At 43.5% G+C, this 27,123-nt stretch overlaps 2 protein-coding genes across 2 annotated transcripts in view; one reads left to right on the top strand and one right to left on the bottom strand.

The window, feature by feature from the left end:
- The window catches only part of SLC39A10 (solute carrier family 39 member 10), a 138,371-nt gene that overhangs the window by 104,560 nt on the left and 6,688 nt on the right, over window positions 1-27,123 (bottom strand). The window contains exon 2 of the mRNA XM_032354264.1: window positions 7,326-7,428. The gene's annotated coding sequence lies outside the window, so the exon portion shown is untranslated. The remainder of the gene's footprint in view (window positions 1-7,325; window positions 7,429-27,123) is intronic.
- Window positions 16,611-25,498, top strand: LOC116596879 (transcription elongation factor A protein-like 4). Its single transcript, XM_032354054.1, has 2 exons — window positions 16,611-16,758; window positions 24,905-25,498. The coding sequence occupies exons 1-2, from the start codon at window positions 16,611-16,613 to the stop codon at window positions 25,306-25,308; spliced, it is 552 nt and encodes a 183-aa protein (XP_032209945.1). The 3' UTR covers window positions 25,309-25,498.

Below are 27,123 nucleotides of genomic sequence, written 5' to 3'. Positions count from 1 at the left end.
AAGATCCACACTAGGTCTCTTTTCCATTGCTAAAGAGTTGGACAGCAGCTACAAAATTTCAAATAGCAATGCCAGGACATAACTTTCAAAATATCAGCAACCATTTTCTCTTGCTCCCACAACCCTTATCTGTCCTTCTTTTTCAAGTTCAGTTGTAGCACTGAGTCATGTTTGTATCTAGCTCTGCAGAAAGATTATTAAAAGAAAAAAAAATCACTTCTCTGGATAAATATCCAAAATTAATTGCAAATGAAGAATCTGTCTAAAGCTTTTACTTGCTGAACGTTCACTGCACTGAAACATGCACAGGTATTTCTGAAACACACTAGATATTTTTGTAAACCACCCATCAAAGCAAAAACCAAAAACTTCACAAAATGGGTTTCTGTAAGAAGTTTTTTGATAATTTTTGTTCAATTATTGATGTGATTTATTATATCATATTTATCAATTTAGTACACAATTTATTACATAAGAATAAAATTGATAAATTTTGTTAAATTATCAAAAATTTTGATAAATTTTGTTAAAAAGAAATTTCTAAGCGCTTCCAAAATTTTCGATGCTCCAGAGAGGACAGCTGTACTATTCCTTGATAATTCTAGAGAGCATGCATTTTTATTGTTTTGATACAAGGCTCAGGTTTTCAGGATGTGAAGGGGCACAGTAACATAGGAAAAGAGAAACAATGTCATGTATTAGAAAAGGCAAAGAGACATGACATAAAGGGGGGAAAACCTTCTTTTGAGCTAAAAACAAAGAGAAACAGAAAAAGTTATCATCAAGGAGGAAGAAAGGCATCTCTGAACAAGAAAGGAGTATTTCCCCAGCAGTGAGCTGGGGGGCTTTGAGGCTGGGGTGGAGAACCAGAAGGTACCTGCTGAGAAAGTATTGTTTACAGTCCCTGCAAACAGAACTCTGATTTATATAACAAATCAACCCACTTACAGGACCCGGTTGACTTCACCTGTTGGGAGGTAAATTCAGTCCCTTTCTCCTTCTTTGAATGAACGGGGAAGGCTTTCCACTCACCCCTGGCCTCACCACAGGAATGTGTGCTGGATATCTACAGCGTTGTTTGGAAACCCACAGCACTTAAAGGAGCTGTATCAACAGGTTTCTCCTTCTCCTTCTCCCTAACATTGAGCCAATTGTAAAAGCTGAGTAAGAATCCTGAACAAATTAAACGCTGTCATAGGAATTCAAAACCAACTCTAGCTAGAGTGTTGTGTTTTTTTTTGTTGTTTTTTTTTTTTTTTTAACAGAATCACAATTTATATTTTTATCACTTCAGCCTTTTTTGAGCCTGGTACTAACAAAGGGCTAACAAAGGGCTATTTCCTGACGGCTTAATACAAAGCACCTTTTAAGGAAAGCCTGAAAGTTGGCCTTGGAATGTGGGTTAGGGCAGAGGACTTTTTCCCAGATGGAGCTGCTAATGTGGTTTTCAAGAAAACTCAGGAGATTCCAAAATATCCTTCCAAGCAATGTAATAAATGCCGAGCCTTTTGTATACTTGTTATCTAAAGTATCTCTATGGCCACTGCCCTTCAACACAAGTATTAATCTCTTCTCTCTCAACTTTGGCCTATATACTTCCCATTCTGTCTTTAAATAAAACTATTTCCAGCCCGTGAATGGGGAGGTGAAACACTCATCACAGAAGCTTCACTCATCCCAGCCCTAAATGCTACCAGGGGAAAAAAAGAAATCACAGGCAAATATTTTAAACTTCTACCTATGATGGGTTAAAAACAGGATATTGAGAAGTCATTTGTATTTTCTTCTTAGATGAACTCTTTCTGATTAAAGGGCTATCCAGAACTTGGCTTGCCATGTTTCAACAGCCATGGGTCACTACTTTTTTTTTTTTTTTTGAAAGATTTTATTTATTCATTTGATACAGAGAGAGAGAGAGCATAAGCAGGCTCCCCACTGAGCAGGGACCCCCCCCCATGTGGTTCTGGGCTCATTCCAGGGGCCTGCGGTCATGACCTGAGCCAAGGGCAGCCACTTAACCGACTGAGTCACCCAGGCACTCCCATGGGTCACTATTTTAATATCATTTGCAATTTATTCTACAATACCAAGTGGCCACACTTAAGAAGTTGATATAATTTATCATGACACCTCTCAAACTTCATCTGGCATGAACATAAATGAGAATGACTATAATCTGATTTCAAATAGTAATAATAATAGATGATGTTGTAAAGAATGTGTATATTTTCCCATAATTAAACAAGAACACAATTAAAAAATAGGCCAACATTCCCAAAATGAAAAAAACACACAATAAAAAAAACTATTCTTTTTTTTTTTTTTTTAAGATTTTAAGTAATCTCTGCACCCGACATGTGGCTCGAACTCATGACCTCAAGATCAAGAGTCACACGCTCTACTGACTGAGCCAGACAGGCCCTAACAAAAATCTGTGGGGGTGGGCAGGGATGAGCTGCAAGGGTGAGGGAGAGACAGAGGAAGAGAAACAATGGAAAGCAGGTCCCATGCTGAGCTCGGAGCACCACGTGGGGCTTCATCTCATGACCCTGCGATCATGACGGGGGATGAAATCAAGAGTCTGATGCTTAACCCACTTTGCCACCAAGGCTTCCCATCCTAAAAAATGATTGTTAATCTTAATGATAGAAATTAAAATCTCTGTAATAAACTGTTGAGTAAATAATTTGCTAATTACCTTGCACTGATTATTTTAATTGACCAGGTTCTTAGATGATCTGTGTATCAGCATTTTTGAAAAGGGATAGGAGAGGTCATTGTCTAGATAATTTATTAATGTAGATTCTAGGACTTAAAGAACAAACTTGAATGTCTGACGGCTTTCCCCATTTGAGGAAGCAAATTAAGTAACAATGAAAGTAGAGAAATCTGGGGGAAGTGGAATAAGGAATGAAAGGATTCGAGTCAGCAATTAATTTAGAATGCGAGGCACAGTGCCCTCAACAGTGAATACTTCAAGATGCATTTCATTATCTTCCTCAGTCTCCATGGGGTTTGTCCAATATTGTGGATTCCTGGAGCGCCTGGGTGACTCACTCAGTGAAGGGGCCGCCTTTGGCTCAGGTGGTGATCCTGGAGTCCTAGGATGGAGTCCCAGATGGGGTTTCCCCTGCTCTGCAGGGAGCCTGCTTCTCCCTCTCCCGCCTGCCACTCCCCTGCTTGTACACGCTCGCTCCCTCTGTCAAATAGATAAATAAAATATTTTTTTTTTAAGATTTTATTTATTTATTTGACACACAGAGAGACAGAGCACAAGCAGGAGGAGTTGGCAGGCAAAGGGAGGGGGAGAAGCAGGCTCCCTGCAGAGCAGGGGAAACCCCATCTGGGACTCCATCCTAGGACTCCAGGATGGTGACCCGAGCCAAAGGCAGTGGCTTAACCAACTGAGCAACCCAGATGCCCAATAAATAAAATCTTAAAAAAAGAGAAAAAGAAAAAGGAAAAAAGAGTGTGATTTCTTCATGAAGTTTAAAAAAGAAAAACAACTTTTAGGAAAAATACTCAAACATCAACTATACCGCTTAGCCAAGATGGCTCTGAAACCTGCACTCGACGCTGTGATTTTATCTCTTCTTAAAGGGATATGATAAAGCTCTTTAAATATTTCCAGAGGACATGGAGTATTTCCAAGAGTGAAGTAAAGATTCATGTAATCATATAGGCACGACTTACTTAGTTTTTGCAAATTAAGATGATCAGATACCTCTATAAAAGGAGAATTATGAATTAAAGGTCACGCCTACCCATGGTCTTCCTCCCGGCCTTCCTGCCAGCCTCCCTTTATGTTTATCTGTCTCTGTCTCTGTCTGTCTGTCTCTCAAATTTAGGCAATAGAGGACTTTTATCTTCCTTTGAATTCTGGTGCCAACGCTGATAAACTAACAGGCAGGAAGACTGACTGGGTCTTGGACACCTCTCCACGGTTTTCTTCTCCATTTCCACAGAGGGGCCCGGAGCAGGCGGACACCGTGTGATGGGAGCCCCCCACCCCCGCCCCGAGCACCCCCCTCCGGCTGGCTCAGCGGGGGGAGCATGCGACTCCTCTTGGGATTTTAAGTTCAAGCTTGGCTTGGGTGTAGCAATCACTAAAAATAAAATCTTAAAAGAATGCACGGGGGGGGGGGCACCTGGGTGGCTCAGTGGGTTAAGCCGCTGCCTTCAGCTCAGGTCATGATCTCAGGGTCGTGGGATCGAGTCCCGCATGGGGCTCTCTGCTCAGCAAGGAGCCTGCTTCCTCCTCTCTCTGCCTGCTTCTCTGCCTACTTGTGATCTCTGTCAAATAAATAGATAAAATCTTTAAAACGATAAAAATTTTAAAAAATTAAGAATGAGATCGTGTAAATAAGGACAAATGGCCCCGTTTCCACCTTCCCCCTCAACCGGCCTGGATGCGGAGAGCGGAGAACCGCAGAGTGAGGGACACCGCGGCGCCCGCCGGAGACCCTCGGTCCGGGCGACCCCGCGGCCCCTCGGTCGCGCCGAACGGCCGGGGTCGCGCCCGGGGCGAGAGCGCTGCGCGGCGGCCGGAAGGACGGAGCCGCCCGCCGGGTCTCCGGGAACGAGACCGGGGCTGAGCCGACCTTGTCGGCGGCTCGCACGTCCGACCGCGCCGCAGAGGCCGCAGGGCCGAGGGCAGCAGCCCCGGCGGGCGGGAAGGTGCGCGCGGCCGACCCGCCGTCCGTCCGCCCGTCCGTCCGTCCGTCCGTCCGTCCGTCCTCCGGGGCGAACCGCCCCGGCCCGCGGGCTGCGGAGGCGCGGAAACGCCACGTCCGTTCCGAGGGCGCGTCTCCGGGGCTCCCTCGCGGGCTCTTCTGTCTCCCGGAATCCGGCGAAACCGATCCCGGTCCCGCCCGCCTTCTGGTTCTCTCCCTCCTGGGGGTTTAGAAATACCCCGGGGCCAGGTGCCGGGCCTCCCTCGGGGCACTGCTCGGCCCGCCGGGTCCTCCCCGAGCCGCAGAGGCCGCGCCGGCGTGGACGGCGACCGGGGTATGGGCTCCAGCTCCGGCTGCACGGCCTCTTGCGTTTCTTTCTTTCTTTTTTCTTTTTTTAATATTTTATTTATTTATTTGACAGGCAGAGACCACAAGTAGGCAGAGAGAGAGAGGAGGAAGCAGGCTCCCCGCTGAGCAGAGAGCCCAATGCGGGACTCGATCCCAGGACCCTGAGATCATGACCTGAGCCGAAGGCAGCGGCTTCACCCACTGAGCCACCCAGGCGCCCCACCTCTTGAATTTCTAGTAACAAAACCGCTGCCTTACTCACCACCGCGCAAAGTACTGCCGAGTAGACCCTGACTGCGTTCATGAACCTATTTTTAAATTTTAAATTATTTCGTTATGGTAAAATAATACTGAATAAAAATGGACACAATCACAGAAATGCTAAAGCTGACCGTATCATTTAAATAATATACATGGGGTGCGGGACTACTAAAAACTGGGGGCTTATCTATGAGATAGGCATTTTATATACATTATTACATTTAATATTACCTCAAGAAACCCCTGTAAGCTAAAAAATCAGGATTCCTGTTTGACTAGTGAACTCTCAGACTTCGAGGACGAGAAGTCCGAAGCGTGCCACGGTTCAAGCCCTGGTCGACCTGACTCAAAAATCATTTTACCTCAACATTGCTCAGGCAAAGTGCTTACTCTACATATGCAGAGCTTAATTATTCTTTCATCCTATGGGAAAAAAAGGGTAAACTGAATCAGCTAAAATAGATGGTCATCTCCCTAAGGCGAAGGCTGATTGCTTATCTTTTCGTGGGTGGAGAACAGGACCTCACTGTGTTAGATGCATACTTCCAAATCGGTGCAAGCGAGTATAAAAACTCTTATGGTACAACTGACCCTAAACATGAAATCACTTAAAGAACACAGAAATACAAGCTGTTCTCCTTATATAACCCGGAACCTCAAGGAGCAGACTGAAATCCAACTGTTGATAGAATTATACTCTGATGAACAGTCCTTTATACCAAAGATGACCGAACACTTTTTCTTTACTGGGCTTTTCTTCTTCCTTTCCATTTAGTTTCTCTACGTGGAAGAAAAGCCCAGAACAATACTTTAAATTCTTAATTCCTATTTTTTTTTCTGAAATTAGCTTATTTACCTTTAAATTAAGCCAAAATTTGTTTCTGAAAGAACTAGCCTTATCTTTAGTTGCTGCATTGTTAATGATTCTTTGCAGTTAAAGACATGCAGAAATCCAAGGTTGGGTGCTTTGTTATTTACTTTTTACTAATAACTCAGTTGGCCAGGTGTTGAGTACGTCAGAATTTAAAGAGGTTTTTTTTTTCCCCCATAGAATAAGAGGACTTCTTTCAATAATGAAGTTCCATTTGGCCCCCAGGTAGAATTATTCAGGTTTACAGGTTTATGATTGCTGTTACTTCTGCTTCAGAATTATCTAGGATGAGTTTTCTTGCGAGCCTAGCCACACCCTGAACTCTCAGCCTGTCTGGTTGGGTCCATTTCTGAGATTATAAGAAAAAAACACAACACAAGTTCTTTCTTTCTTTCCAGATCGGTCTCCCTTCTTTTGTTCATGCTACTTATTACAGTAAACAGACATTCCTGAAATTTTAATAATGCATACCTATGCATTGTAAATGTTTTCTTCATTATCCAAAATGTTTACTCTTTACTTTTTGGATCTGCACGTCTTTTTGAGTAGACATTACCTACAAAAGAAATGTCTACACTGGTAAAAAAAAGAACAAAGAAAGAAATGTCTACACTGGCTCATTTTTTTTAAGCCAAACACCTCGTTTCCATCATTTGGGGTTATTTTTGAGAACAATCTCCAACTCATTTCTGCATAAAATCCCTTGTCCTCATTATGGTCCTTAAGGTAATGTCTTTGCAAATAAATCTGCCTATACCGGCTTCTCCGCTTTTAATACTTTCCATAACCTCAACATTCTTTTGACTTTAATTCACACTTTTTCATTCCTTTGTATGAACTTACATACTTCTTCCTTTTGATTAGTATCTACTTTGCTCCATTTCAAAGTCTTCAGTTTTTACTTCTGGTCCCCATTAAGTTCCCTGGTGATGCCAACTCATGAATACACTGAAAGGTTGTTGCAGGGCTCCCTCCCTGAATGGGAGACTTCCTGGGGTGTTGGGGGGAGGGGAGCACAGCCATCACTCATGGTGTTAATGAGCCCTGTATTCCTGAAGGCACTGTTACCCAAAAATGAAATCTTAAATAAATGTCCAGCTGTTTAGCCAAGAGCATGTACTTTGCTAAGTAACTATATCATTTTTAAGAAATGGTAAATTAGTGAAACTTACCCTTTCAAGAAGATTTCAACAGATGACTTGGGATCCGTCCCTCTTTATCTCAGCTTAATTCAGTTCAGGGAAGTTCCAGAAGCCTGTCAGGTCCGTCCCGAGGCTGTGGAGAACACGAATGCCAGGATAAAAGAAGTCCCTCCTCCTAAATTTACATTCATTTAGATCGGTTGGGACTGCTAAGGCTTTCAAACTCCACGCTTTATATAAGGTGTTTCCTGATGCGCCTGATATAAGGTGTTTGCTGATGCGTGAGTAGGACCTGTTTTCCCCAGCCAGTGAGGACCTTGGGTTTCCACCTTTTGAAGCTTCCGGTGTTTCTTCAACTCTTCTTTTTACGTTGCATAACCCACATGGCTTTATATCCGACTTCCATATTTAATGTATTTTAATTCAGCCTTGTGATGATCTATATACCCTTTCATGAGCTCATCTTTCCCTTAGGACTTAGACAAGTAGCAGAGATTAAACCGGCATTCTTGACTACTTCCTGGCAATCACAAGTCTGACTTCATGAATACCTTTATTTTCGCTCCCGCCATCCAAAAGTGTCAGAGTGTGATCACTTGATTAAATAAATAAAACAAGGTCTTTTGGACCGATCTTTTCCCAACACCATACACACTGGCAACAGACACATCTTCATAGGCACCCCCTCTGGTGTTTTCATTCCAGTGAGTTATCCCTTTAAAATCTGGAAAGTTCTGTATCACTTTCTCACAGTGTGCATAATGCCCTAACCTCTGACTCGATTCCTCCACCATATCTACCCCAGACAAAACAATACAGTTTGCCTTTGAAGGGAAAGAAAACAAAATTGTTTTCCTTCCATTTCTTTCTTCTTTGAGCAAGGAAAGGAGGACAGAAGAGAAAGGTGAGTGACCGAAACAGAAACCACTGACGCTTGACCCCACTGCATGAGTCACTTTGAAGGAGATAATGGTCTAGAGCAATTCTTAGTTGAAACGGTATCACATACCACCTCCTGTCACCAACTTCTCAAAGAGTTCCCACTACTCCTCCCCTAGCTGCAAATCTCCTCATTTAATAATTGCCCCACTCTCAGGCACCTGGGGGGCTCAGTGAGTTAAAGCCTCTGCCTTCGGCTCGGGACATGATCTCAGGGTCCTGGGATGGAGCCCCGCATCGGGCTCTCTGCTCATCAGGAAGCCTGTCTCCTCCCGCCCCCGCTCCCCTCTGCCTGCTTCTCTGCCTACTTGTGATCTCTGTCCGTCAAATAAATAAATCTTTAAAATAAATAAATAAATAATTGCCCTACTCTATAATATTGCTATTTCTGTGCTGTCTCATCTCTGCTTTCGGATTCTGCTACTTTTTTGAACTCTCTGCCTATAGCACCTAGCATCATCTTGGGCTTTTGATAAATGTTTTCTGGATTTAAATAAATGGCTTGGCCTTGCTCAGACTCCCTATTTCTAGCGTGTAGAGGAACTTTGTTTCAATGGACACCTTCATCTTTACTGCCCACTATTAAAATATAGTGACCAGGGACGCCTGGGTGGCTTGGTTGGCTAAGCGACTGCATTCAGCTCAGGTCATGATCCTGCAGTCCCAGGATCAAGTCCCGCGTGGGGCTCCCTGCTCAGTGGGGAGTCTGCTTCTCCCTCTGACCTCCCTCCTCTCATGCTCTCTCTCATTCTCTCTCTAAATACAGTCCTTAAAAACAAAACAAAACAAAAGATATAGCGACCAGAAACAACATAAAGAAAAGTAACATGGTGGACTTTCAAATTGCAGCGTAAATTTTTTTTTTTTAATTTTTAGCATAAAACATTTTAATACTTTTTTTTTTTCCTGAAAGACCTCATGATGAACCATTCTTAATGTTCAGGGGTATAAGCCTCAAGAGGCAGGCAGAAATGTTATGATTTTATCTTATTTTTAAAATTTATTTATTTATTTGACAAAGAGAGAGAGGGGTCACAAGTAGTCAGAGAGGCAGGCAGAGAGGTGGCGGGGGAGGCTCCCCATGGAGCAGAGAGCGCGATGCAGGACTCGATCCCAGGACCCTGAGATCATGCCGAGTTGATGGCAGAGGTTTAACCCACTGAGCCCCCCAGGCACCAATGTTTTTGTGATTTTAAATACTTTTCACCTAGCATAGATAATAATCAAGGATACTTAAAATACATTAATGTATTTTGTGCAACTTTCCCAAGTTCACAAAATAAAATGCAGCTTGAACTTGAGGTTGCCCTCAGCCACATCTCCACAGTGTACAGGAACACAAACTGTCTGGACAATCACTGGATGATAGGTCTCTTGTGTTACCCCCACATTCAGATCTGAAAAAGCCACAGATTAACTTGCCTCAATTTTTTTTTCATCCGCAAAACTGAGCTGGGTCAGGGGAGGCAGAGACAGGAGAACTAATGACCGTGCCCTGTTTCTCCGTATCCTGCTCTGGTCTCGCATATGCAAAGGTGTGAGCTACAGGGGAATGAGAGCACACGTCTTGTTGGTAGGAGCTTGCCGCGTTGGACTGGTTTAGGAAGGCACAGTAGGATTTATGAAGCAGACCAGGATATCCCACTGTCTCTGTGTCTTGCTCTAAATGATTATAATTAGAATGTTAACCTCTTGGAGTAAGTGTCTGTATCTCTGTTTCTTCCCTTTCACCTAGGCTTTGAACACGTATGTTTAAATGAAGAATTTAAAGTTGTACTGCCATTTGCTTGTATTGAAATACCACATATATCTTAAATAATTACTATAATATCCTACCCAGCAAATAAATATGTAGCATAGATATTATAAAATTGATTACGAAAAACTTTTTGATCATCTGGGGTGAGAAAATATAATAAACTTTTTTAAAAACATTTCTGATGTTCGATTCAAGGAGCAGTTGCCTATGCTTTTCTCTTGGAGCGGCTGATACTCGCAAGCTGCCAGGGAGGGTTCTGGGCAGCAGTGACAACAGTCTCAAAACTGAAGAAGGAGGGGCGCCTGGGGGGCTCAGCAGGGTAATTACCTGTCTTCTGCTCAGGTCATGATCTCAGGGTCCTGGGATCGCTCGAACCCTGGGTCAGGCTCCCTGCTCAGGTGGGAAGTCGGCTTCTCCCGCTCCCTCTGCACCCGCCCGGCTTGTGCTGTCGCTCTCAAATAAATAAATAAATAAATTCTTCAAACAAACAAACAAACTGAAAAAAGGCTCAGAAAGTTGTCATTTTAAGGCATCATGAAAACTTTGGGGGGAAAAAAAACTTTGGGGAATAAAAGAAGATTTAGCGTTCTTGCTGTTGAGCTAAATAGCCAGCCCCCTCCTGAGGGTGAGCAACAGCTTCTCTCTAGCCGGGGTGTGGAAACCAATGTGGGGGACAGCTGTCTGCCCGCAGTGTGGACCGCGAGCCCCAAGGAAACAAAATGAGATCACGGAACACGGAGACTGTGACGGACTAGATTAGGACGCAGGCGGAGCTGGAAATGCTCCACTGCCTGGAAAGACCAAATGAAGACTGGGGTCATGAGACCAAGGCTAGGGGGGTTTGTAAGAGGCGCTCGCGCTGGGCACCTCTTTCCACCTCACTGTGCTCAAGATCAAGGCACGTTTAAGAATGCTCAAGAATGGGGGGAAATAAGGCTTAAGGGCTGGGTAGCCGGGGTCCAACAGATCTGACTTGTGACTTGGTCACTGATTGTGTTATGTAACTAATCCCATCAGCCCCATATTAATCTCAGCTTTCTGATTTGTGAAACGGAATAATAATTACACCGACTTCATAAGGTACTTGTTGTACGGGTTGGGTAACATAATGTGTGTAAACAAAACACTTAGCATGGTGCCTGGCATTCTCGGTGAATGTAGCTAAAAACAATGAAACATCAGAAACATCAATTGTCTGACCTCTCTTATCTGTAAAAAGGTGAGAGTGAAGGAAAGCCCCTGTGGGATGGAGACTCCAACCGACTGTCCCTCTGACCAAGGACTGCCGACCGCCCTGTCCTCTTCGCTCTTCTGCATGGCCTTCGGTACCTCTCATCCCTGCCCGTCAGAGGCGGCTGAAGACATGCCTTCCCTCAAATGTTTATGAAGTGCCAATTCTGTGTCAAGTAGTAGCTATGTGATGCGGGTGTACTGGTGAACACCTCACCAAGATCGTTGAAAAGACGGATAACAAAATAAACACACAAATACAATTCTTGTCACGTCTAAGAAGAAAAAATGGGACTCGACTCTTGATGGGTCGACAAAGGAAGCCCTCTCTGAGGAAAGGAAATTTAAGCTTAGAGACCAAAGAACCAGCAGACATGGCTTCTGTCCATAGCCTATGGCCTTTCCCTATAGCCCTGGCAACAACTGCCAGCCTTACGTGTCTTGTAACTCCCCAGTAGTTCCAGCTGTCACAATCCAGAAGTGATCTCAAGAGATACGCGGGACAGACTTTCCTGCCAAGAGTGATCCTAGGGGCCTTGGCTGTGGATGGAGCAGCCGGGTAACTTCATAGGGACTTGTGTGGGCTGTGACGACATGGACACGGGGCCAGCAGAGGGTCCTGGTGCAGGGCTGCATTCCCCTCCTCAAGGAAGGGGTGTCTTTTCTACTCTACAAAACCAGCTAATGGCCCTATGCAGCCCCAAAATAAAAACACACTTATAAGTCAGTGAAAGGTTCTTCTAAAAGCAGGCCGGCACCAGGCACTCAAGATGTCACCTAGGAACACCCCAACTCAATCCCGAATTATAGGTGACACAGGGGACTCATCACGATAGACCTGCACCATGATTTATAACCACTTTTCAGGGGTAGTGTGCATTTCCTCCTCATGGCATCAGAAGGATCATGGTTTGGGGTACCTGGGTGGCTCAGTTAATTAAGTGTCCAAAAGTTGATTTTGGCTCAGGTCATGATCTCAGGGTAGTGAGATCGAGCCCTGCATCAGGCTCTGTGCTCAGTGGGGAGTCTACTGGAGATTCTCTCTCTCCCTCTCCGTCTGCCCCTTCCCCTGCACACCAGGGGAACAGTAGCCCAGCCCCCGCACCCCCTGCCTGAAGGGTCACACAAGCCACTTCGTCCAGTAACTGCTCCCTTAGGGCAGTGCTGGTCCCCAAAGCTACGATAATGGCCTCCTTCTCAGGCTCTCAAATCTAAACAGTTCTTATTGGATTCAGAATGATTCTCTTTCATACCAGAGCAGAATCATTCTTCCTGATTATCTAAAAATAAGCCACAAAGAATCCCTTTGTGGGAGTAATATGAGAAAAAAATAGTCAAAGGGAAAATGTAGGAGACCATGAGCTAAAAACAAGAATATGTCAAGCTAATGTCTGCATACTCAGAGCAGTATCTAATTAAAATATTTCAGAGGGTAGAGGGAAGTTTTATAGCAAATTGCATTAAATTGATTTCAATAGGTTTAACCCCCCAAAATCCACATATAATATTCTTTTGGCTAGCTTTCTGACATATTAAAACTTAAAATTATGCAGAGAAATTCTCAGGCTAAGACATGTTTTGGCCTAATTAGCGCACTTCAGACCAGCAAGCAGAATTTTGATTTTAAAGATAGTACTTATACTTGAGGCAAGAACCAACAAAACTGGCCGGACTTGATTTCCATGAGGTTTCCTTGGAGGGAGTTAAAGAAAAAGAAGAAAAAGGACTGAATTGACAGGAAGCGGAGCTGGACATTAATAGTGCACGAATTACATGAGGACTTAGATGCATTAATTTAGGAAAATATAATGCTCTCATCACTTTTGGAGATGAGACAAATCGTAACTCTAGTTAATAGGTTTCACAGTTACAAAACAGTTACGAACCCAATCCAGAAACCCTGGTTTTCTGGCATGCGGTGTATCCGCGGTAATCAAGGGGTGTTGTAAAAATCTCAAAATAAAATTCATGTTTATTTGCCTGAATCTTGAAAAGAAATAAACATGACATATAACTCTTGGTGAGGGGAATTGTGGGGCTATTCTAAAAAGACTGATAATCTTGACTGCAAACTGCCGTTTTTATTCCTGGGCCACAAACATGACTGACATGACTTTTTAAAAGATTTGTGCAAAGAAACAACTCTTTGTAAAGAGAAAGTACATTAAAAAACTGTCATCACTGGGCGCCTGGGAGACGCTCTGGGCTAGAGGCAAGGTCCCAGGATGCAGGATGGAGTTGGGCATCTGGCTCCCTGCTCGGTGGAGAGCCTGCTGACCCCTCTGCCTCTCCCCCACACCACACCCCCGCCATAGGTGTCTGTCGTGAACTTTAAAAAAACTGTAATCACTAAAGAATGTACTTATGTTGTAAAAAGTTCAGTGCCACGATCGCCCTTCCCTCTGATCCTCCCTCACCCATCCCCAGGGGTCCTGCCTCAAAACCACATTTGTGCTGACTCTCCTCACGTATACGGGACTTCTTTTCCCCTGGATGTGTTCTTTCAGAACATTACTGAGAGGCAGTTTTCATGTACAAAGACATGGCCAGTGACCTCTTGAGTGTAGGGAACCAGAACACTGCGCACAGCAAGCCTTGCAGGGAACCTACGCAAGGGGAGCCGGGCAGTCGGAACGGCCTTCAGCATGGGGCTCTGAACGGGCCTGTCCGCGGGCTGGGGAGATGGACGCACTGATTAGCTTTGAGACCCTCCTCCCGCCAGGCCATTGTGTCAAGTCCTGAGCAGGGGGATAAAAACAACCATCACAGTCAGAATACAGATCGGGTGTTCTCTCATTCATGCAGCAAATATTCTGCTGGAACTGATAGCGCCAGGCACTTGGGACACAGCAGCAAATAGAGTGTCAGCTCCATCGGCCAGCTTGACCTCATGAACACACGCAGAGCGCCCTGTCCAGACACAGCAGAACTCCCGTTTTTGTCACTGTACATGAACATTCCCAGATACATCAGGTTTTAGGTTTAAAATAAGTCTCAAGGGGCAGCTGGGGGCTCAGTGGGTTAAGCCTCTGCTTTCGGCTCAGGTCATGATCTCAGGGTCCTGGGATCGAGCCCCACATCGGGCTCTCTGCTCAGCGGGGAGACTGCTTCCCTTCCTCTCTCTCTCTCTCTCTCCACCTGCCTCTCTGCCTACTTGTGATCTCTCTCTGTCAAATAAATAAATAGAATCTTTTAAAAATAAATAAATAAATAAAATAAGTCTCAATACATTTAATAGGGTTGAAAATTTAAAAACAAAACAAAACAAAACAAAACTGTCTCTGACCAAAAGGGAAGGATACAAGATAGCAGTAGCTTTCTAGAGACACAGAAAATTCTCAGATGGTTGGATTAAGCAACATCCTTCCCAATAACCGAGGGTAAAAGGAAAATATTTTGAAATCAAGAAAAATAAAGACCCAATGTAGCAAGATTTATGTAATGCAGCTAAAGTAGAGTTTGATGAGAAATTTATAGTACTAAATGCTTGTATTAGAAGAGAAGAAAAACCTAAAATAAAGGAGGACTTGTTCAGTTTTTAGAGCATATGACCTTTGATATCTGGGTTTGAGTTCAAGCACCATATTGAGCATAGAGATTACTTTAAGAAAATATATAAATAAAATGAATGCCCTAAGAGCTTTCACATTAAGCAACTAAATTAAGAATTAAGGATTGATGCCTACATTATCCATAAAAAATTAAAGAAAACAAAACAGAATTAAGAATGAGATCAAAGTAAACCAAAGTAGAACAGAAAAAAGATAAGAGTAGGAATCAGTGAACCAGAAAATGGACAACAGAAAAGAAAAATAAATGAAACCAGCAGTCTTTTTAGATAAATATCATTACTCATTAGTTCAATACAAATTAAAGTCACATAAAACACCACTACAAGAACTAAAATTTAAAATACTGGTAATACAGTATCAAGGTTTGACTACTATGTAAAACAACTGAAACCCATATACAGCTAGTGGGAATGCAGAGTGGTCGAGTCTGAAAAACAGTTTGCAGTTCCTTAAAAAAAACTGAACATATGTAAGGGCTCCTGGGTGGTTCAGCTGGTTAACCACCTGTCTTTTAAAAGGTCATGATCCTAGGGTCCTGGGATGGAGCCCCCCATCGGGCTCTCTGCTTAGAGGGCAGCCTGCTTCTCCCTTTTCCTCTGCCTGCTGCTCCCCCTCCTTGTGCTTGTCAAATAGGTAAATAAAATATTTATTTAAAAAAATTACACATACATTTACCATATGGTCCAGCAATCCCTTTCCTTGTTATCTACCCAAAGAAAGCAAAAGTTTATATTCACACAAAGACTTGTATGAGATGTTCAGAGAAGCTTGCGTGTAATAGCCAACAACTGAAAACACGCCATATGGCCATCAGCTAGTAAACTGATAAACAACTTGTGGTGGATTGACACAATGGAAAACTGTTGCACTATAAGGGAATAAACTATGGATACACGTGACAATGGAAAGAAACAAGCCACGGGCCATGGACAAATCTCAAAAAAGAATTTCACTGAGTGAAAGAAGCTGATGACAAAAGAATGCACACAACATGATTCCATTTATACAAAATTCTAAAAAGGCAGACGGTAGCGACAGAAAGATGAGTGGGCCTTTCAGGGGCTGAGGGGGCGGGGAAGGAGAAGATTAACCGCGGAGGGGCAGGAAGGAAGTGCGGGTGATGGAAGTGTTCTCTGTGTTGATTCTGGTAGCGGTTAGAGAGCATTACACGTTTGTCAAAACTCTTCCAAATGTCCACATAAAATTAAGTTTTATTGTATGTAGATTATGCTTCAATAAAGCTGAAAAAAAATAGAAGCTATAGGAATGACATGAAAAAACTCAGAGTAATCAAAGGAAGGTTTTAAAAAAAAAAAACAACAAACATGTTGCTAAGTCAGTTTCTGACAAGCTAAGGAAATCCATCAAATCCTATCACTTCTTTTGAAAAAGCATGTTTGAAAACAAAAGCATATTCACATTTAAAACCGAAGCTATACAATTACTCAAGAAAATAAAAAGGGAAAAGCAAACAAAAAATTTAACTGAAAAAATGAAAAAAAAAAAAGCCAACTTTGGTGTAAAACCTTTAAGACAGTAAGAAAAAATATAGCCCAAAAAAAAAAAAAAAAAGACAGAATGTTGTTCAAAAGTGATGATGCTGGGGGGGTGGGGAGCTGGGTGGCCCAGTGGGTTGAGGCCCCCCCCTCCGTGATCTCGAGGTCCTGCTGATCAACCCCAGCCCCACCCCCCACAGCTCCGCGGGGAGTCTGCTTCTCTCCCCTCTGCTCCTCCCCAGGCTTGTGCTCCCTCTCCCACTCTCGCTCTCAAATAAAGAAGTAAATAAATAAATATCTTTTTTTTTAAAAAGCCATGATGGCAGAACTGTTTATAGCAAGAAAGCAGCAGCTTGATCTCTTGGTCAAGAAACGGAAGAGGGAGAAAAGTCCCCCCAGACGGACAGGGCTCTGGACAGGTCGGGTCAGGTTTGCGGCTGCCAAGGAGCATAGGCCACTTCCGGAAAGTAAGTTCTATATGATGCGAGATGTATTATCTAGAGGTGGTTGATATTACTTAAATTTGAGCTTTTGCAAGAAGCCTTGAATTCAGAGCAGACTTCTTGCTTGCGCAGAACCGCAGCAAGCCCTCAAATTCATATTCAAGGGAAGCTGTTCTTCTCCTTCAGGACTGAAACTCTGTTCCCTGTTAAACCTACGAACTCTGGGGAATGCAGATCTCCCGGAGATTCCGGACCGTGATCCTAGCTTGCCTAGCACCGTGTTCCCGTGTTCGACACGCCCCAGCTGATCCGATGGACAGATGGACAGGTTGTGCTACCGAGTCTGATGAGATCACAGGCTGTTTTAAGAGAGAAGAAATCTAAAGGACAGTGTGTTGTTGACTTAGGGAATTTCATTTTCTCCTTAAATGTAGGCATTCTATCTCGCTCTTTTTTCAAGATTTAATTATTTGACTGAGCGCAAGTGGTGGGAGGGGCAGAGAGAGAAGGAGAGGGAGAAGCTCACGCAGACTCCCTGCTGAGCGTGAGCCGCACGGGGGACTCATTCCCAGGACCCTGAGATCCTGCTTTGAGCCAAAACCAAGAGTCAGTTGCCAAACCATATGAACCGACCAGGCGCCCTGAAATGTAGGTAGTCTTTTAACCTAGATCCACTGTATTTGGAGCCTTTCCTTCTATTTCTTAGACTGGTTAAAAGGAGGTGCTGTCTATCAAATTGTGAGGGAGCAAAAGGATGGCTGAAGACAAAGCACAAGCTGGCCCCTGCAACCTCCCCCCAACCCCATTCCTGGGTGGGACGCGTGCGACAGTCTTCCAGGAATCTCCCAACTAGCTTCCTGTTAATGCCTTACTAGAAGCACTTGACCTTTGAGAAGGTCAAAGCCTCCGGTATCCCGCGAGTCTGCTGTAACATGGGAAAATGCTTTGAAAGCTCCCTCTTCCTCACTGCCACCCCAACTCCCAAGCATATAATCCACCACGCCTCACAACCCTGGGGCAGCCGCTCGTTCAGGTCCTGTCCCCGTGCTTTGATAAAATCACCTTTTTGCACCAAAGACATCTCAAGATTTCCTTCTTGGTCATTGACTCTGGACCTCACCTCACCAAAACCAAATCAAAATGATTTATTTCCTCAAACAATGATTTTGATGAATGCTTACTCCTGAAATACCTGCTGTCCTAAATACTTGAGGGCAAAATGTTCTGAGAAGATCTGACCTGGAAGAGAGCCGTTCACGTCCAGTGAAAACAAGCGTTTTCTTGACAACCCACAGAACATGCATGGACGTAAGCAATCCTGACGCCACCAAATACCTGCCATTTATGAGCTTTCGGGGAACCGTCGGCAGCTTGTGGGGATGATATCCAGAGGAGGCATGATCCCTGCCCCATATCTGAGTCCAGTGGGACTGAAGAGCCCTTGCACTGATGGGCAATGGGTTCCAAAGGGGCAAAGTATATCAGAAGTGGAGTCAAATGTGAGGCTGTGAGAGGCTGTTACTGTCCAACTTCTGGGAGCCTGTTGGAACAGAAGTACCACGACAGGCTACTGCCCGGAGAAGGCTCTCCAGAGCCTAAAAGGCCAATACATCCAAAGTTCTGGCTGTGTAACCCAAATTAAATGTGTTCTCCCGCCATAACTCTTGTTCAGCCGAGGTCTTGTGACTAGTTATGTGAGATGTGTTGCAACCAACTTGTTGTTCCCGAGTCCTAAAATTGGCATAAATGTACTGAAGTTTACTTAAAATATTCACAAGAATGCATCCATAGTTTCCTTGTATTGACATGCATTCTACAAGCCTGAGTGTGGTTGCATGGTAGACAGTGGATTCTGGGATTATGTTCAACCTTGGCACACCCCATGTGGACATCACCCAACAGGTACATGAGCAGAAAGACCGAGAAGGGCTCTGATAAGGCAATGGTATAATTGCAAATCTAACTGTTCTATTTTTAGATTCGCTAGGTCCACCCTTACCCCACCCCCCAAAAGGTACCACACGCTCTCTAGACTTGAATAGTGAGACAAGAGCTAAATTAGATTCACGACTAGACTTTTAATTTAAAAAAACACACACACACAAAAATACCTTTCCTCTGTTTAAAGCAAACACAGAAAACTGTTCTATGGCTTCTTCATTAATTCAAGAGGAATGAAGTCTCAGAAGAAACGTGTCTGAATGCTTCCTTCCCTTTGCCGTTTTCCCAGCACATCGAACCACAGTTTGACAAATAACATCAGCATTTGAACTTGCACATACTGATACTGATCACTAATTTCTCCAAAAGAAAACTGTTGATCAAATGGGAGTGTCCAGTTCTCATGGGGTTGAAACTAGGGCATTTCCATTTCCGGTATGTAAAAGGAAGCCTAATAGCAAATATCATTGAAAAGTTTTCCATTTTCTTTGGAAGAGACTACTTATAAGTATCACAATAACCCTTGTTTTTGTTTGTGTATCTTGTCTTTTTGTTAGTCCTAACATTAAGAAATCTGGTCTCTGGGGTGCCTGGGTGGCTTGGGTCATGATCCCAAGGTCATGGGATTGAGCCCCATATTGGGTTCCCTGCTCAGTGGAAGGCCTGGTTCTCCTTCTCCTTCAGCCCCTCTCCCCACTTGTGCATGCTCTCTCTCTCAAACAAACAAAATATTTTAAAAAATGAATTAAAAAAAGAAATCTGGTCTCTGCATTTTTATGCACCTATAGAAAAACAATGAAGTCTTATTAGAACGCTCTCATTAGCAGAGTATTAATATAATTTGATTGATATTTTAAATTTAGATAACCCAAGCTGCAAAGAGGATCATGGCTACAATTTTCTGTTAAGGGCCAAGTAGTAAATATTTTAGGCCATACAGTCTCTGTGGTACCTACTTAATCCTGCTCTTAACAGCAAGAAAGCAGCACTAAACAATGCAGAAACAATGTATGTGTCCCAGTAAAACTTTATTTGCAGCTGAAATTGAATTTCATATAATTTCATGTCACGAAGAGTCTTGTTTTGATCTCTCGCAACCATATAAAAATCATTCTTAGCCTGAAGGCTATAGAAAAACGGCGGTGGACCCAATCTGGCAGATGGAGAGCAGAGTGTTGACCTCTGACTTAGAGTCACACTGGCCCACACCACACCTTGTAATTACTGTAGAAAGACAAGTCACAATGCCCCCAAACAGATGTAAATAGTTAAATAGTAATTTGGGGGTACTTGCGCATTGCATGTTCTGATTCATCCTCAGGAATCCCCAAGAGCCTGATGGCTGGAATCATGGCTTCTCTTGTTTTCCAAAAAGTATTAACAGTGGAAATCATGGGGGGTGGGGAGTTCGGCACAGGCGGCAAGAAGCTGTCCTGTCCCAAACAGGATAGGTCTTTCTAGTTCTTTTTTATCTCAAATGTTGTTTTGAATTTGTCATTCTTTCCATAATGTCTTTTCACTGAACATTTCAAGGGACACGAAAGCTTTGGGAAGGAGTGCCTGTTTGTACAGAGCCCTATTCCTTCCAGGATAAGGGACCTAAATCTGAAAAGTCAGAGAGGCAGGCTTAGGGACTGCCACAAAGGAAAAATCAGATAAAAGTTTATATCATATTTATTTATTTGAGAGAGAGAACACAAGCAGGGGGAGGAACAGAGGGAGCAGGAGACAATCTCTCGCCGACTCCTCGCTGAGCTCGGAGCCTGCTGTGGGGCTGGATCCCAGCACCCGGAGATCATGACCTGAGCGGAAGCCAAGAATCAGAGGCTCAACCAACAGAGCCACCCAGGTGCCCCAATCAATAAATGTTTAAAAAAAAATAAACCGCTGCAATAGAAGCTTATCTCATTTAAGCTTTTCTGTGAGAAGGGGGAAAGCTGCATAAGGTTGTTAACACATAAGAGAATGATTTCAGAATGAAAGTTTAGGAAAACTGCAGGATCAAATCCATTGGCGCCTTCCACACATAACACCAAGATAACGAGAGAGAAGCTAATCGCAGTGGGCAATTTCTCTTAAAACTCCGATTCTTAGACAAATGTGCATATTTAAATTACTGCACCCCTCCAGTTGTTTTTTACTTTCCGATTCTTTGGTTTTGCTATCATGGTATGTTTCTCTGCTTCCGTGAGTTCCAACCCTCACCCAACCCCTTGATTTAGCATTATTTACCCATTGACTTAGTTGTGTTGTTTTCTCCCAAGACACCTCCTCTCTCAAGGTCTAAACAAAATCTTAAATCAGTCCAATCCACTTCCAAAGATTCGTCTGTAACTCTTAATGCACATACTTGATGCCCTCTTTTAAAAGAATGTAACCCAAAATTATACTGTGAAGCTACAACAGTCTAGACTCCTGTGAGTTACCATGACAACCCTCTGATTAGCTTCGGGAAAACTAACGCGTTTCATCCTATTTCCATTACTGTGTTACACAGCCCCATCTTGCCCTTTGGGTCCCATCAGGGGAAAGATCAGGACGAATTCTTCTGTTTCCGTTTGCTTCTTTGGAAAGAGGAGATTGGAGAAACACGCTTCCCCTCTCCTTGAAATGACTGCAGTCAAAAGAAAGAAAACTTGCCAAAATTCTAGCGTCAGGTTTTGCTTTGCAGCCTGGTTTTTGTGTGGCTTTTCTATTTTGTGTACCTTTTTTCTTTTCCTTTTTTTTTTTAAGACATTCTGGGTACGGTTACAAATCTCGGGTTCTGTCTTACAATACCCAGTGTCCCTCCTTCAAAGCTTTAGAAACCAGCCAATGACTCACTGCGGAAGGTCCCTCTTTGACCTTGAGAAGAGTCTGGAATCTGACTGGGTACAGCGGCTCAGTGCTGTTGTTTTGTCTGTGACACAAAACCAGATTTCCCATCAAACCCAGATACGCTCAGTGAGGATTTGGAACACAGGGGAGAAGAGGAGGGAAAAGGGCTTTGTTTTGTGTTTGACCTGTTCCCTCTTCTCCCCGTGGTCCAAATCTTTAGTTAGCGTGTCTAGAAATGTCTGGAAACTAAGCTGTCAGCGCACCGGGCCCAGAAGACGGTATGCCAGAAACTGTTCATCTCTGGGCCAGGGTTCATCCTTAATCTATTATTGTTGTTGTTGTTGTCGTTGTTGTAAGAAAAAAGGAATGACCTGCTAAGGTGGTTCTTTTGGAAGGTATTTAGAATCATATACTGAATAAACAAGCTCCGGGCAGACTTCAAATATTTTATCTTAGAGTGCTATAGACGTGTTTAAAAGTTAGGGATTCAAACAGTGCGAAATGCAGGTTGGCCCACTGAAGTACTGCAGTTGTAATCAGGGACCCGCAGACAAGGGTCCTGAGCATTTCTGCCCATGGTTGTCTCAAGGCACTGTGTACAGGAGGCTGAGTCTGTGGTGCGCCTGTTCCACACCTGCCCAGCAGTGCTTGAACCCTCACAGCCAACAACGGGCTACCTCACCTCAGCAGGGTGATGCTTCTCCAACCTCAGTGCCCTTACGAGAACATCTATCACACACAGCTTTATTTACGGATACTATTTCCAAAACCATGAACATTTCAGTGTTGGCCTTTGGGAAATGAAAAGTACTTCTGTTTGTGGTAATTTAAAAAAGGGGGGGGGGCATGGGGATTGTGAATAGAAAGCCGAGTTGAAGAGGACAGCACATTAGGAAAAAGAAAGGGAGTTTAAGAGGTAGAAGAAATTCCAGGCCCCCGGGTGCATTTGGATGCTGCCCTCCGTAAAAAGGCCATTGAGACTCGAGTGGAAAATCTCATGATCTGAGCTTCAGTGTAAAGTTATCAGTAAAAGAATTTAAGACCAGCTCAGGTTTTAGAGAAAATGAAGATAGATACATCTACTTGGACTATTGGAGTAGGTTACATGAAGATAATTCAGAATTTAAATTTGTATTATTAAAATTATTGTACATTAAAAAGCTTGAGGACTGCGATCCAGAATCAAAGATATAAAAACAAACTATTACCACCTATGTCAACAGAAGACAAGTGAGACTCAAGATTCACACTATCTGGAACGAGACAGAACCCCACTGAAGATCCGGAAACGTTGAGACCTTGAATAGTTTCGAGCATGCAGCCAGGTACAATAAAAAAAAAAATTAACCTTACAGACACCCTTTATTACTGACGTGTCACGGATACTAGGTTGATTTCGTGGTTCGTGACATTGCTTTGTTTTAGTAAGTGACAAAGCAATCATAAAGGCTACTTCGGACGTCCTTTTCCTGAACTCTATTCTCTCTAAGGTTTTAATCTCCCAGGGGTGCCTGGGTGGCTCAGTGGGTTAAGCATCTATCTTCAGCTCAGGTCACGATCCCAGCGTCCTGGGATGGAGCACGGCATAGGGAATCTTTGCTCAGCGGATAGATTTTTCCCACTCACTCGGCTGCTCCCCCTGCTTGTGCTCTCACCCTGTCAAATAAATAAATAAATAAAATCTTAAAAAACAAAGAAACAAAGAAACAAAAAACAAAACCCACAATTTCTCCTTAAGGTTTGAATCTTCTAAATACGTACTTTCTAAGAGAGATGGTTCCAGAACTCTAAACTTGGCGTGGGCCTCCTACATTGGGGAGCTGAGAGTATTTCAAGCTGGAAGAGGGTTTGTACCAACAGAGTTAATTCACACAGCAGGCCTTCCAACAGCCCGGAGTGTGAGCTCCTACCTCAGGGCATGGACACCCCCTGTACACTTCCAAATTGCACTGACCTGAAATGCCTACACATCTGTCTGGGCCTGTGAGTAATTTTCTTTTATCTTTAAAATTGTACCCTTGGCACAGATAATCTAAAGGTGCAACATATTAAAAAAAAAAAATTAAGAGCACAAAGCAATTCCCACAGAGAAGATGTAACATAAAGCAGGATTTGCAAAACCATTACACGTCTCCTAAACTCAGCATTAGGTCCCCAAGAAACACATTCACTGTTCCATCACCTCGTCTTGGTCTTTGCATTATACAACTTACACAGGAGGATATGCACATGCTTTTCCAACGTCTTAAGGTGCCTGTTTACGTTCTATGGAAATCTATCTGCATTTATCTTCATTGTTTATTGTCCTTCCCAACTTCCCTGTACATTCCTTTACTATTCCATTTCATCATTTCCTCAAAGTGTTTTGCAATTCGAATCAGTCCTTCTAATTGAAGGGTTTTAGCACAGGAACTTTTTTTGTTCGGTTTGTCCCCTGATTTTTCTGAATACATTCCCTCATCATATCATTCAAGTATTTTGGAATTAATGATCAATTCAAAGAGATAAGGTCATGCTAGCAACGTATCTTTTCCATTAGAACATTATGTATCTAACGATTTAGCAATTGACTGGTTCAATTTTCTCATCAGTCTGAAAATCTTCGCTGATCAAATTGCTTATTTTCTGACTAAATTACACGCAAGCCTCAGACTATTTATCTGGCTGTTAACTGAAGGTTTAAAGTGTGTTTACTCTGCACATTATGAACAATGGGCATACCCAGGCACCGCTATCTGTGGCTACAAAATTATTTCACAGTAGGAATTTAAAAGACGTTTGTTGTTGAAAGATTCCTTTTTTCTAATTTGAAAAAGTTTATCAGGTGAAGGGATTAAGAACATGCCACCCCAAAATATACCTCTTTGGCATATTGATTATTTTGAACCGAAGGCACTTGAGAAACAGAAGATGCAGGAAGAGCTGTTGGGCCTCCCTCTTTCCATCTAAGAGCAGGTATTCAATGGCCAAGGAGAAAAGCACCCTCCCTCTACAGAAGTCTTTTTTTTTTTCTTTAAGATTTTATTTATTTATTTGACAGACAGAGATCACAGGTAGGCAGAGAGGCAGGCAGAGAGAGAGGAGGAAGCAGGCTCCCTGCTGAGCAGAGATTCCCGATGCGGGGGTCGATCCCAGGACCCCGAGATCATGACCCAAGCCAAAGGCAGAGGCTTTAACCCACTGAGCCACCCAGGCGCCCCAGAACAGTCTTAACATTAGAGGCTACGAGTCATTGTGGAATGGACCCACGTACACACTTACTAAAATAACCCTTACCTTCCATTAGTCTCCCTCTCACAGAATTCCTAATCACTGTCCCACAATTCACTGCCTCAGCCCATGCCTCCTTGTGCCTTAGCATATCCTCACAATCTATGTGAGAATACCAAAAGAAGGAAAATCAGTGAGTGAGGGAAAGCCAAAGAAGGAAAACCAGTGAATGAGGGAAAGCCAGTGAATGAGGAGAAGCCAAAAGAAGAAAAGCCAGCCATGCAACCAAGGGTTGCAGGAAAGCACCCAGCTGGGGATGATGTACCCAGGAAGGCTAAAAGAAAAACCAACAAGGGGCTGGCTCAGTGTCTCAAGGAATATAAGGAGGCCATACACGATATGCATTTGAGCAATGAGGAGATGATAAGAGAATTTGACGAGATGGCCCGGGTAGAGGATGAGGTGAAGAAAACCAGACAGAAATTGGGGGGGGTTATGTGGATGCAAAAAAGTTTACAGGACCCCTTCCACCCGAGGGGCCCAAGGGAACTCAGGGGTGGATGGAGGGCCCCACAGAGGGGCTTTGAAGACATTCCTTTTGTGTAGTGCCCCTGGCAGGCATTTGCCTAGGCCTTGTGCTTTAACCTTATACTAATACTTGCTTTAGCTATCACTCTTGTACCTAACTGCAGCCTTCAATGTTTCAGTAGCAGATTTTTGTCCATTGCATGGAAAAATGTTTATGGCATATTGTAAAATTAAAAAGAAAAAAGTTTGTTGAACCATAAAAAAAAAATGGTTTGTATAAAAAGTTTTATAACCTTTCAGGCCTGATGGCTTCTTTAGGTCTTGACTCTCATGCATTTGTCAACAAAACAAAACAAAACAAAACAAAACCTTAAAAATTTGTATGTTAGCCTCCCACTCATCTGTTTTATGTCGGTTTGACTCTTAAGCCAGCTGAGAGGGTAAAAGAAACACTCCTTCCTCCCTGACACAGCAAAGTACACACACACACACACACACACACATTTTCATGTGTCTGCATATTATTTTATATAATGTTCCTGATAATTGTGTCAACATTATTAGAATGTATCCAACATTCTACATCCCTGGAATCTAGATGCTCAGAATTGAATCTTGAATCTTGAGAGGATCACATCAAACACGTAACCTCTGTTTTACTGGTTCTTCAAAATTATCATCTTGTGGACCACACTACTGATTCATAGATCTTCAGTGAAGGGTTAACCGTGCTTAGAGACAGGGCAAAGCACCAGTCACCTGACCTGTGTTTGTTCTTAGAAGGACTTCCTTTGAAAAGCACATGTCTAACGCTTTAAAGCTTCAAATGAATGATTCTCTGTGTCTACAACAAACATTAATAATTTAATTTTCTACATGCCAAACACTTAAACATTCTTCACTATAGTTAGTAGTTCCTCGATCTGTTACTCTGGTAAGAACATGAGAAGGGTCTGGAGAGGGGAAAGGAACAAGGCACATGAATCCCAAAGTTAGAAGCAGCAAAATTCCTCCTTGGAGGGTCAGTTTCTAGTATGTAGAAATGCAAGTTTATGTCTTCAAGAGAACATTCCACTAATACCCCATGACGTCAGTTCCAGTGTTTCAATAACAAGGAAATACACACTACCTGATTAAATATAAACCCCAGAAGCACTCTGCTGTTCTTGATTCTTGGTCCATCGACATTTCCCATGGCATCAGTTCAAATGTTTAAATAATGAGGAAATACACACTATCTTACCAAATATCCTTTCATGGCCACAGTCGTCATTTATCTTAAGTCTAGTGTGGGTAGAACATAAGACTTACCCCAGCAACAGCCTTCAGGGTGCTCTGGGTCAAAACAAAATGACGCAGTTTTGCTCTCCCTTCAATGAACGTTCTTCTACCTCCGTCAGCGGAGACCAGAGCAGAGGTCAGAGCTATCTCCTCCTGCCTCGGTCCAGAGGATCCCTGCCCGGCCCTGGGGCCCGGGTTTGCAGTTCTGATTAGCATCACAATGGCTTCCCACCTAATCCTAATCCGCTACAGATTTCTAGCTTTTGTGATTTTTATAGACTGCTAATTCTCTTTGCTGTTCTCCCAAACTTCACTTGGGAATTGTAGTGTTGACTGTAAAGTGAACAGATCTCAGAGAAAGCAGTGCTGGCCGGATGGGTTCTCTCCCTCCCGCTGTGGCGCTCCCAGAGCCAGGCCTGGCCTTTTCCTTCTTGGAGCCACAGACTTCCTTACAGCTGCGGAGGTGGGAAGGCGTCGGGAATGGGAGCGTGTAATTCCAACACTGTACGTCGGTGTAGACGGTGCCTGGTCCAGGAGCACCGGGATGCGGGCTGGTGCTCCTCATCTCGGGTTGAGATGGCGCGGGGATCGGCCTGGCGCGCGGGGAGAAGT

Source organism: Mustela erminea, chromosome 8, assembly GCF_009829155.1.
Source record: "Mustela erminea isolate mMusErm1 chromosome 8, mMusErm1.Pri, whole genome shotgun sequence".
Taxonomy (NCBI): Eukaryota; Metazoa; Chordata; class Mammalia; order Carnivora; family Mustelidae; genus Mustela; species Mustela erminea.
The sequence above is the reverse complement of the archived record's forward strand: the minus strand, read 5'-3'. Positions and strand labels throughout refer to the sequence as shown.